The 13,377-nt window shown below is 41.7% G+C and overlaps 1 protein-coding gene across 8 annotated transcripts in view; it reads right to left on the minus strand.

Moving 5' to 3' along the window:
• Window positions 1-340: 340 nt before the first annotated feature.
• elavl4 (ELAV like neuron-specific RNA binding protein 4) overlaps window positions 341-13,377 on the minus strand; it is a gene marked incomplete at both ends in the record, with an annotated part of 73,651 nt that continues 60,614 nt past the window's right edge. For 4 of the 8 annotated variants that reach the window (XM_080032658.1, XM_080032657.1, XM_080032660.1 and 1 more), the window contains 3 exons: window positions 341-668; window positions 3,678-3,716; window positions 8,379-8,604. In XM_080032658.1, the coding sequence (XP_079888784.1) occupies window positions 341-668; window positions 3,678-3,716; window positions 8,379-8,604 (593 nt within the window). Of the gene's footprint in view, window positions 711-3,677; window positions 3,717-8,378; window positions 8,614-13,377 lie in introns of all 8 variants that reach the window. The other 4 variants (XM_080032656.1, XM_080032662.1, XM_080032659.1 and 1 more) reach the window with 3 other exon arrangements.

Here is a 13,377-nt window from a genome sequence, read left to right on the forward strand (position 1 = left end):
AACTCATTTTAACAACCACAACAAACAGAAAGAATATACAACAAAGGGAAGCCTGCATTATCACAGGAGCTTCCAAAAACATTTTCATTGTTTCATTTTTGTAATACTTAGGCAACATTGGCTTATAGGTCCAAAGTTATAATATAAGCCATTTCTAGTTCAATTTGTTTGATGGTTTGTCGGTTGCTTTTTGTTCCGTTTGAGTTTGCTGCGTTAGATGGCTGTAGTAGAGTGGTACTGACGGACGGGGCTAAGGGACGGGTGGAGGTGGAGGGCGGGGTTGGGGGGGCAATTTTGGAGCGGACAAAGTCGCGGGGCAACTGATTCTACCTGGTAAAGTTCAGGACTTGTGTGTCTTGTTGGTCTTGAAGGAGACTTGCAAGACGCGGTCGCCCAACCTGTAGCCGTTGAGACTGGCGATGGCCATGGCCGCCTCGTCGTAATTTGTCATGGTGACAAAGCCGAAGCCTTTGCACTTGTTGGTGTTGAAGTCACGGATCACCTTGACATTGTTGACCGCTCCAAAGGGCCCGAACAGCTGCCAGAGCACGCTCTCATCCGAATCTGGGGACAGGTTGTAGACGAAGATGCACCAACCGGTGCCTGTGTGCCCAGGGATGTTCATGCCAACCAGGCTGGTCATGCTGTCAATGGTGATGGGGGAGAACCTGAGAGGAGAGGTAGAGAGGGGGGGGGCAAATGGAGAGAGAGAGAGAGAAAATAGGGGGGAGAGAAAAAGGGCAAATTTTTAATTAAACAGGTTAAGGCATAAAGTGCAACTCAATGTCTGCTGCATCTAGTGTACATGAAATGACCATAAACCATCCATCTTGTTGTTTGAGAGCCAATCCTCCTTCTGAAAGCTTGCCATTAGACTCACCTGACTGATACACTACTGTCTAAAACTATACTTAATAACAATCTGAAAAAAAAAAACGCTTACAGATCAAACCACAAAAACGAATCTGCAAGCCACATACACAAATTCACATGTTTATGATGATCACGTTTAAATGCACAAGTTTGAATAGTGTATCTGCAGAGCTACAACTAAAACTTTCCTTAACTCCTCAATTCTGAAAGGCCTCCTGTCAGGAAGGACGCCAGTTCTGGGCTTTATTTCTGCTGAAGGAGATGCAGGCGACGGTTTCTCTTTTTTGTATCCTTGAGTGCCTCCTTTAGGAACCAAATTGCCGGAAGTTGTTGAATTAAACCATGGCTTGAAATCCATCAAAGATCATGCACCAGCCTGCTAAATCTGTTCTTGTTTGCCTCATAATCTTCACCTTTTTTTCTAGTGATGCAAGAGATTTGAATCCTCAGTTGACTTCACTTAATTGCCTTTCCGCTCAAAGGCAAGGGAGAGGAGAAAAAAAAGTCCCTACTTCTAAATAAAAGGTAAATGAGATAAAACGGTTAATTTCTCATGCCAACTCCCTCCAAGAAACGATAGGCATTATTGGGTGTGCTTTAATTGAGATTTCCGCTTTGCTGCAGCTGTCACAGAGAAGGCTGCTTTCTTAAGGCAAGGGAAGGGAGCAAACTAAATGGAAAATGGAGGCACTTTACAGCCCAGTGGCATTATGGTACAAAGTGTATTCCTCCCATGTTCCCGCAGTCTGTAGGGTGTTCAGTTCTGTTCTATTCCAGAGCTCGTGGCACTGATCGATAGTGCTGCTTTCTGCTCAAGGCCCCCACCCCTCTCCCTCTGTGACTATATATGGCCGGCAATCTCTACGACCTTCAAAGTCATGCAGAGTTTGCTTCTGGTTGCTGTGGATGCTGAAACAAGTGCCTATGGTGGTTACCTAGCTTGAGAGCTCTCTGGGCTAATTACTCTTTTGATTTAATACTGTGTTAAAATAAAATAAGTATCTATCAGTATTAAATGATAAAATAGATTATATTAAGTGTATACTGTATGATGTAGACACAGGGGAATTTTCATTATCACCACAGAGTTGCTGCAGCAGCAAACTTTATTATACAAGGTCCAAATCCTTTGTCTCACAAATCTCTACACTGCATCTATGTCTCGCATGAGATGATTTTATATTTTCTCCAGCATCAAGCAGGTGAAATCTTAGCAGGCCTCATCACATCGAGGCCCTGTCTGACATGCTTGGCTGCATTTAGGCCTCTCCTGCTGCACTTGAAAAAGATTTTTGTGGGAATTTTGTATGCAAGAGCTGGAGTATGTGTGGAGGTCCGTGAGAGTGTTGGGGTGACGGTTTTGAGGCTAGCTACCACTGCCACTGCAAGGATGTGGAGATGAGTGTGCATGTCTGTAAACGTGCATTCGAGCATACCCAGCAGAGCGGGACCATACACTAACCAATGTTACACACGAGACCAGGGGTTGCATAGCAACAGTGTAGCTGACCGGTTACCTATTCTGTCCTTTCTAAAACCAGCCATTTCCAGCTATTTACACCTTTCTTCTTTTTCTTCTGTTTCCTTTTAAAATAATAACCTCAGATGACTGGAAAGCACTTCTTACTTGATCACTTGCTATGCAATCAGGGTAGCTGAATCAGACACTATTTTCTCCTTTAGAAAATGATGTAAAGGCTCTGAATGAGGGCACAGTGCTTATTGGGCATGGGAGCCACTGAAGGTTATAACTGTTAATGGCACAATTAATATCTGTCAATGCGTTATTCTGTAAATAGATTCTGAATTCCTGTGTTTGACAAAATTACAGCTAAACTTGCTGGGGGAACATTTCTCTTGGGCTAAAACTTTTTTCTTTGAGTTGCTATGCTGACTTCAGATGATGTCCTCTGTGCTTACAAGATGCCACTGTCAGCACATGATACCTCTATCACCACAGTGGCTGCTTCTCTGCGTTATGCAACACCTATGGTAGTGAGAAAGCAAAATGAAACATGGAGGCAAAAGGAAGGAATTGTAGCAGAGCAGTGCCGAGCAAAGCTGGAGCTGTCTGCAGTGAAACAGCATTCCCTGTTTCCAGCAGGGATCCAGGTTCATCCAGCCTCATCTCATGTTCTCACTGGAAGCTACCTAATCAGCCTGTACTGCCAAGAAATGAAGGCAGTATAGAATTTTGTAATTGCTTCCACTGCACAGTAAACGTATGGCATACAGGACTGTTTACACAGTTGATAGTGGATGTGAAAAGATCTTATTCTAACAATATATGTAATGAGAAAATACTGATACAATCAAATTAAAAATTTGCTCCTAAAGGGAGACAGTTCCAAAGCTAAAGCTTTAGATTGACAAGGCAGGAGAACCTGAATCCGGTAGAACAAAAATACACCTAGAAATTAGGAGTTTTACACCAGAGAACAAAATCCATTCAGTACACAGAAACAACCCAAAACAATTCAAACAACACCAGCACTTGTCATAATCAAAACAAAGCAAATTCATCACCACTGAAAACAAAGAGGGATTGTTTTCTTATTTTTTCTTATACCTAAACTAATTAGTAGGGTTTTAAAACCAACTCAAGCTTACGTGGAAATAAAAATATAAAACAAATCAAAAAAACAAAAGATGCAATTGACCTTGACCGAATTGTCAAACGCAAAGTGACTGCAAAAATACAAGAAAACATGAAACTAAAAATAAGAAACGGAAAGAAAAAAAAAGATATTGAAAAATCATTGAGTCAACATGGACATCTGGCATTGGGTGAAGTTTTTAATTACCTCTTTACGCCATAGGCCATATTAAGCAAATTGTCCAGCCTGTAAAGAGAAGGAGGGTTCTGGGGTTAATGGTGGGCAGATGGTCGACTCACTCAATGGAACTAATGTTAAGTCCCTGTAGGAACTGCATGGTCCTCCTCACTCAAGAGCAAACAAACCCATATATAGTTGGCCCATTACACTGAGGAGCCCCACCAGAAAATGCTATCATCGGTTAATGACGCTACAGCACCATCGGTATGGTCGGTACTTGCTGGTTGGTCACAGTGTTACTTCATATAGGCATCAGTGTAGCTTTGAACTAGCTAATGCCAGAGCAGAGTGTTGCAAGCACATTGACATTATTGTACGTGCAACTGTTCAGTTGTTTCACATGAATAGAGCAGTGGACTGGTCACGGTTCAGTATTACAGTCACATACAGAGCACTAATGGCGGCAGGGCGGGAGCATAGCATGGCACTTGGTTTAATAAGGGATGCTAGGCTAGCCGTAGTGCAACACAATGGCAACTGACTTGTTCTACATGCAGGCAATTGCATGTGGGTATACATACAATTGTTGCCACAATATTGATGGTTTCTTAGAAGATGAGGGTAAATAAAAATCTATTTTCAGGAACTATTGCCTTTGATTTGTGTTGATTCAGAGAACACCTTGGATGACAGGGAAATTATCTAGAGTTCTGTCAGTGTAATGGTTTGGCATTTAAATGATTGATGGTGAGCCAGAGAGTTGATGATGCTGATTACTATGTTTTCAATGAGGTGGACAAACAAAAACACAACTGAACATTGAACTAACCATGACATTGTGAATGTTTGTCTTTGTGGTCAGGGTCAACCTGTTAAGAGGTAACAGGTCAGAAGGAAAGGATGAGTGGGAGTCCGAGGATGACCTCGGTCTAAAGTTTTTGAGGAAATGTTCTGGTTTCAAAATAACTTCAGCACTGTGAGCAAAACCCATTGTAGTCGTCCAGGGTACACTACAGTTTGGGTGTTTGGTGTGTGTCACTGTGTGTCTTTTTGTGAGCCGGGCTTCAGAAACCTGTGTGCTGCATGAAATGTTGGCTCTCTTGAATAGATGCAGTCTGCTTGGTGACTCAATGACCTTCATCCCTCACATGGGTCTGGCCTGTCTCATGTCTTATTAACTCCTCTGGCCTAATGGACAGGGGCTACGGCTTATTGAGCAACAGCTGGCCAGTGACGCCTCGCTCCTCTCGAACACACTACAGGCTCTACGACTTTGGCGAGACTATCAGGGTTGTTTCTCTTGTCTCTTTCCCACCCACAACCATTTGTTTGCTTGCTAGCAACACAACAAATATTACCAAAACCTTCAAGTGAGAAGTAACATTTTATTGATATTTAAATAGTTTTTCCACAACACAATCCGGGTAACTATTCTATTCTAAGGCAAAGTTATTTTCATACTTTTTTATTGTTTATTATTTTTAAGTACTTTTTTAAAGTAAAATAATCCTGCAGAACTCCAGGTACTGAAGAGTTTTAATAATTTGAAAATTATTTAATATTAGGATTATTTTAACACAAGCTCATAAATTGCTCTAATTGAGGTAATGAGATGCATTTGAATGTTTAAAATGTTTAAATAAAGTAATATTGTGACACAATGAAATCTGCACATATAAGTCAGCTGAGTTAATTACTAGAAGCTTTTTGAACTTTTCAGAAACGTTTACAGTACATAGCATTTTACTCTAACATGACCAAGCACACAAGCAGCCCTAAAACAAAGAAAAGAAGTGGAGAGAAGGATATACAGAATCATTAGAGCAGTAATTAGCCCATTATGTGGGAAGGGAACGAGCAGGCTGCTTTGTGGGTAAATGAGTCAATTGGAGAGTGTGCTGAGAGGAGAGAGGATCTAGTCCTGGGAGCATGAAGACATCTGCTGGCCGCCGGGCCGTTGGGCCCTGACAAAACAACCTGCTGCAAACACTCTCTCTCTCTCTCTCTCTGACACACATGTACTAATGCACACTGATGCTCGCCACCACGCAGACACTCCAGCTTTTCACACTGCCTCTCCAAGCTTGATATAAACAATAGGGCTTTTGTGCTTTCCCTCAATGCATGTTAATTGAGGAATGGGTGTTTTTGTCTTTTCTTTTTTGAAACAAAAATCTTTTCAATTTAAATTGGCTCCTGCCCTGGATATAATTTGGCTAATTTGCTAATTAGTACCATTAGTTAACGGCAGAGGATCGGAAACGAGTCGGGATCTAGGGCTCGGTGTATTGTGCTCGAGTCGATTATGTTGACTGTCTTGGAAAGGGACCATAAGCACATTATACATTAACTAGTGGTACAGCAGGCCTATGTGATATAGTCACATAGGATAGATGTCATTATGACTCTACTGTGTTCTTTCCAGTTTATTTCTTTAGCTTGGGCATTATCTATAAGCAGAAGCAGATTTAGTTTCAGGCGAACATTAGTAGATCATTCTTGCGTCATCACGTTTAGTACCTTTTTAAATAATACAACTTTATAGATATTGACTTTAAAATAAATTTGTCTCCTCACAAACGGAACAAAAAATAGATCAGGTTCCAATGAAAAAAGTGTTATGGAAAATTCACTGTTCAGCGTTATCCTTATAGGCCTAAGATTAAGTTAAAAAAGGGAAAATGTGCACATAAAGCACATTACTAACTTTTCTAGTGTTGAGGTTTTGGTGGAGGGCTTGGGGAGCAGAGAGCAGGAGCATGGACACAGCGAGGAAGTGTCCTGTGGTTGTGAGTTGTGATGGGAAGCGACAGCTCTCCTGCGGAGCCTGTAAATTGGCTTGGCGTATCACAGACACACAGCCATGCTACATCGCTCAGGTGTCACACCAGGGAAGCCGCTCCACAAGAAAAATACCTTCCAAGCTCTGACTTTGATGGAGAGTAAACAGCACGACCGGCTTAGTGTTATTGAAAGAGAGGAAATTGTATGAGCACATATTCTGTTTCCAATTCTGAAACACTCTAGTTGGATTGGATGATAGAACTTAATACCATACCATCACCTGTTTCTGTTTAGTTTTTCCTAGTTGAGGTGAAAGGTTCCGTAGGTGTTGTATGTAACATTTAATTAAAAAAAAATTGCTGGGATGGTTTGTGTCATTAGAGAGTGACAAGAAATGACCAGGTAGGGTGCCATATATATACAGTTTGCCAGCCATATACTATATATGCTGGCAAGTGTTGACTTGATGGCAGCATGATGAAATGAGGGGAAATACGTAGTTGTGAACGACAGAACCCCACAGTCTCTTATGAACAGTTCCTCTATGGTCTGGGTGGACCCTCACAGGGCCTGTTTTATTGGCACATGCACCAGGTGCAGAACATCTGTTCAAAAGGGGGGACGTATTTTCTGAAATAAATGTTCACAGGAAAAAAGTTGCATCATTATTGATACACAGACGGGGCTATGACTCATGCTCTCAACGTGTAGGCGTTACATCCCCTGTTTGAACACTGTAAATTGCATTTGGTGCAAATGTTTTCCAAATCAGGCCTGTTCTCTAGAACAGCTGTGTTTCCTTGATAAAAGGCATTTATACAGTAGTCACATAAACAAGGATACAAGGATAGTGGTTATCGAGTTTAAGACGGATGATATTACGATATTAATTCCCTCATATCCACATATGAAATAGCAGTAATCTGTATTGATTATTATCAATAATGATACCAAACACACTGGTAGTCTGGAACTTAATCCATAATACCACTCAGGAATACCTATTTCGGAATTCATGATATTATTTATAAACTACTGTTTGTAAACTTTGCAAATAAATATATATTACTTGCTTACATTATTCTTAATATCATTAAGCTGGAGATTCCCAACCTTTTGAGCAGATGGCCCCAGTGACCCAATGCTAAATCTAATTAGGTCTAGGTCACTTTGTGTTTCATTTTGTTACATTATAATGTCTCTGGAAACAGAGCTGGGAACTAGGAGGAGTGGCTGGTTCTGGGAAGTAATGCTTAAGGTTAATGTTATGGCCATTGGTTTAAACTAATTTGCTGTTACTTGGCTTATGGCTCTAAATACTGCAATGCCCATTAGCTGTGGCCACTGATACTGTTCAGAAGAAGGCAGTCCAATGCAAGAATCAGAATGGTAGTGATTCAAAACTCTTTTGTGTTGCACTTATAAAAAAGATGGTGGCAGTTTAAGCTCTGTGAATGTTTGATACCAGAATACACTTTGGAGGTCATAATTAAATTATTTTGTTATAGTTATATGTTTTCATTTATATGAGAACCAGCATATGTTTGAGTGCAGATCTTTTGGTGCTTATGAATCAACTGGTTGAGTCTAATGTCCATTTACATCTTAAAATATCTCCAATTTTTCACTCTTTGACACATTTTAAGATGGTCATATTGATTGACAGGCAGGACTGATTTCAAAATAACAGAAAACAGTGGAGACAGTCACTTTACTTTCATCTCGGAATTTCGGTGGAGTCACCTAATGGATATCAGAAAACCTTACACTGGGTCAACCCCCCATGGTTGGGAATCTCTGCATTAACTCTGCATCTTTTTAAGATCACATACCCAATATAAACCTCCATGCTGCTACAAACACCCTTTATCCCCATCTGTCTCTTCTCTGTCCCCGTGCACTTTCTGCTCCGGGACCATCTCTAAAGTCAGCCCCAGCACTCACCTGAACCGCTGAGCCTGGTGGTGGAGGGGGCCTGGGTATCGGCGGTTGGGGGACTGGTAGAGTTGTGACAGCAGGGCTTGGCTGGTCTTCTGGCTGGGGTTGTTGGCAAATTTGACCGTGATGGGCTCGGCAGCACCTGATGGTTTCTGTCCATTCAGGCCCTTGATGGCCTCCTCTGCCTCTATCCTCTTATCAAAGCGAATGAAGCCCACACCTCGGGAGCCACCTGCGGGGCCAGCAGATCACAAACAAACACAGGCCCCTTTTACTTTACAGGGTTTGGACGCAAACAACTACACAGTCCTTTCATTTTGTATTACGTGTCTCTCACTGTGTTTTCATACGCCAACCGTGTTAAACACTATATTTCCTAGTAGTCTAAATCAGGAAAACAGGAAACTATTTAGAAATATTTCTGATTTGATTTAAAGGGATTAAGGTGACACTGGGGATTTTCAGAAAGAAAAAAAAACAGCTTGACAAAATGGCAAACGTAGAACATTGTCTATCAGTCTATCATGATGACCGATTTAATCACAAGGCTGTGTGATAACTGCTTAGTGTGACTATGCTGCCTTCAGTGTGTGCCTTTGTGTAGATTGTTCCTAGCTGGGGACTGTTCATGTCTCTTCTTTGCCTGACCCATTCACTCCATGTCTTCTGTCGTCAAGGCAAAGACAGAAGACGACCCACACACACACACACACACACACACACACACACACACACACACACACACACTTCATACATTGTTCTCAGTGACATTTGAGCCGTTTCCTTGGAGATACTTTTTGACTGCCACCTGAGGAACATTTAGAAATGTGCTTCCTGGGCGGTCCTTTATTGGTGCCTGTGAATGCCCTGTGTGTGTATACTGTATATGTGTATGCACGCACTGGTATCTATTAATGGATGTTTTGCCTTGTTTTAATGAGGCTGCCTAGATGGCCCAGAGGATGCTCGCTCAGTGACAGCAGCACTCTGCTGAAGAGACTATTTACATAATACTGTGTGCACACAGGCATGTCTGTGTGACCACGACTGAATAAAAGGCAGTGAGAAAGAGGGGAATTTTGTGTTTGAGCATCATTGTGTGGTCGCTTTCTCACACATAAACACCTCCTTATTCTTATTCCCCATTTTTGTACTTGCCACTCCACTCCCCACCTCTTTTTTGTACTTCCTGTTGGCTTGTCTCATGGTACTCACTCCCCTGACTTCTAATTCCGAACAGCACCTTGACCATCTCACGCCCCCTTTTGTTCTCTTTCCCCTCCAGGACACAGGCAGCGCAAGGTTATTTACTATCCAGCCAAGAAGCAAAATAAATAGCCACTCTGTCATATCCTCTTATAGGTCTAGCATTGGTAATAGAATTAGGGGAATTTCAGGTCGAGTCTGCCTTTCTTTTCTTTTTTTCTTTAAATCTAGAAATAAAATAAAACGTCTTGGTTCAAACTTGGATTTCAAAAATGGTGAGACAACAGATCTGGTCTAAAGTCAGTTTTTAGAAAATACAATTTGCACTGCAAACCCTATGGTCACTCAGAGGGACTAAGTAGTTCATTTGCACATTCCTTGCGATTTTCTCACCTATTTCAAGTACTGCAAGCCTTTTCTTTTTCTTTTTCTTTTATTGTCGACATAGCAAAAATACCTAATTTACTGTAAACTTTGCAGAGCCCTGTCCTGCTGCAGCGGTAAACACGTTCTGGGTGAAGTAGGGACATTTATCCCATGTGGAAAAATGGAAACGATGACCATTGAGTTTTTGTCAGGTGTGTGATCAAAAAACAATCTTTCTGAACAATATTAACTTTTAACTGACTCCACACACTCTGAACCACAGCATATCCACTTCTGCCTGTTGGAGGATCGACTCCTATTCGTTAAATCTTATTCAGTAAAAATGATTCTGTTTTATTCTCATGTGTTACTGTACCTGTACATTTTAATTAGCTTGTCAGAAGCAGAAAAATGACAATTCTAATGGGATATACACTATAAACATCAACCTGTAGTTTTCTTCCTTTATTACTGTAGTTGTCATACATGTGCTGCATATGATGGTCACTAATATATATTTTGGGGGTAGCTGTTTGAGCTTTATTCCGTAACTGTGATTGGTATGGGACATTTGTAGTCTTTTAGATTTGTAAATCTACTTCGCATTACAACACCGTGCTTCACCTTGATAATTGGAATCTTTCCAATATTACAACAGTGTACTCAGGAACTTAGCAAGTCTAAGGGCTTTGCTCAAGGGCACCTCAGTTGTAGTTGAGGAAGAGGCAAGGATTGCTCATTCACTTCCTCTGCTGAGATGAGATAGGAGAAGAGAGGACTGTATTTGTCCTTTAATCCTCACACTTGTTTGGCCTTGAGCTGCTCCTAAGCTGGTTCTGGCTGGAGGCTCTCTTGACAAATGCTTGGCATACTGATGAAGGCATGGCACAACACACACACACACACACACACACACACACACACACACACACACACACACACACACACACACACACACACACACACACACACACACACACACACACACACACACACACACACACACACACACACACACACACTTAAATGATGACTTGAAGAAGGGCTATTGAAAATGAAGTGTGAAAAGAGGAATAGAGATGGACATGATCATTTGCAATGATCCGTGTCTGATTGCAGAGGCTGTGTATATGTGTGTGACTACAGTTGTGTGTGCACCAGCTACTCTTGTACTTGAGCTTGTATGATAGCATTGTGAGGAGGTGAGAAAGGTAAGTTGACAGTTGACCCTATAACTCCTAAAAACGCATAAGTCTGATCATATATAGTAGAATAGCCTGGGGATAAAACACAATCCACTGGTTTAGGAAATACGGTTGGGAACTAGTGTATGCTTTTTTAAGTTGTTGAAAATTACATTTGATCATATTTGGTGAGTTAAGGAATATTTAAGCAGGATGATTGACGCAACATAGACTTCAACGCCAAATGTTCTGTTTGGTTATTTTCCTGGGATTAGTTCAAAATGCGAATATATAGAATATCACCAGCCTTATCCTCGAATAGTGTCCTTGTATTTGTCTGAGAAAAAATAATTGTATATAAAATGAATGAACTTGTTTTAAATGAAAAATATGCTCCATAAACCCACCCTTCAATCAAAATGTATTCAGCTGTTTGTTTTTCTATTACGTTTCTTTCATGCCATATTAACGTAGTAAACCTTGAGAAGAGTTTATTTTTTTCCTGTTAACCATTACAACAAAAACAAACTTGCAATCTCGAAAGCAAGCTGCCAGTATAGGGAGTCCAACCTTAATGACCGTCCTTTAAACCAGCCCCAAGATGCCTCGGCTACTTATCAACAGCCAGTCAGCCATACAGGCAACATTAGAGCACATTGTACCTACTAAGGTACAGCAGTCTGTCTCTCTCTCTCTCTCTCTCTCTCTCTCTCTCTTCTGCTCTACCTCTCCTCCACAGTAATCAACAGAGGCTTATGTAACTCTCTTTACCTGTGCTTATCTCCCTCTAACACACACCGACAGGCACATTGGCTGCCTTACTAATAACACGCTACCTCAATCCGGTCGAGGGGGGAGGCGAGGGCTGGGGATGGGGACGTGTGAGGAAAAGGAGAGAGCGGGAGTGAGGGAAGGAAAGGACAAAAGGAGCGAAGGTGATGGAGGAGAATGTTAGGAAGTCACGGTAAAAGGATGATGATGAAAGGATACACACATCTTGCTTGCTCCTGTCCCAAACAAAGCTGCTCTTTCTCTAAAAAAATATCCACTATAATTTCCCCAAACACTGACTGACTGACAAGAGAGAAATGACTGCTCCTCTGAGACACCACGAGAGAGGAGAGTGCATGGTGAGAAACCCGGCTGCTTGGGTAATGAAATACAGACAAGACTTTCTTTTCCGTTTCACGCATCAAATGCGCTGAGTTCCCTCGTAAGCAGCAGGCCCATGCACTCAACGAGAGACACAAGCGCCGACGCACACATAAATAAGCAAAATCTTAAAATGTTTTTAGGTAGCCCGCTGCTACATCTCCCATTACTTTATCTTTAACTTTAGGAGGTATATTGTGCCAACTGGATCACATGATTAGATTCGCCTTTCCAAAAAACATTTATCATATTGCAGAGGGTGAAAGAAACTCTTCTCCCTGCTGTCTTTTAATTATGGGAGAAAAAAATTTGCAATGTCCTTGTTTTAAGTATAGCGTTGGTGCGCCTGGGTACAGATGGCGGTTAAAAAAGCAGCGAGAGAGGAGATATGAAAAGACTTTGAAGAGTGGAGGTGCCCTGTGCTTTAGCCTTTTGTCAGAGCAGAGCTTCAGCCATCTGTCTGATGTATGTGCGCGCATGTATTGACGATGCGCATATCTGTATGTGGATGTGTGTGCACTTGTGTTGGCAACCACAGAGACAATATGCGCTATAAAGTGTATGGGGGGGAAAAAAATAGAAGGGAGACGAGTCAAGGCTGCAGTCATCCCATCTAGAGGCTGCACCTCTCTGCTCGTATTACCTTGACAGTTCTGTTCTTTGCTGGTGAACAGGCAGAGAACAGGGATTGGGTGTGGTGTCAGTCTGAAGGGGAACATCCATTATATAAGTCAAGAGCGGAGAGAGAATATATCAAATGTATAGAGGAAGGATCATTCCTTTTGAGAAAAAATAGTGCAACATGAATGGTCTGAATACGAAAATGAACACACCAAAATTTTTGGAGCAATGCAGGTTTGTGAAGAGACTTCTAGGGGCTCCACTTTCATGGCATTGGAAAGACTAGCACAGGCAGCACTATGAAGTGGCATGTCCCTACCTTGAAATGCATGTTGTTTATGTTGATATTTTTGTACCCAGTGCAGCAGGCATGGCACAAAGGTGGAAGGAGAAGCAAAGAGGGCGAGAGTTCCATGCAGATGAGGAAGCACACCTTGATGGAGGTGTTTTAGTGAAAATTGGATTTGATGGTGCAC

This window comes from Ammodytes marinus (genome assembly GCF_949987685.1).
Source record: "Ammodytes marinus genome assembly, chromosome: 8".
Taxonomy (NCBI): domain Eukaryota; kingdom Metazoa; phylum Chordata; class Actinopteri; order Uranoscopiformes; family Ammodytidae; genus Ammodytes; species Ammodytes marinus.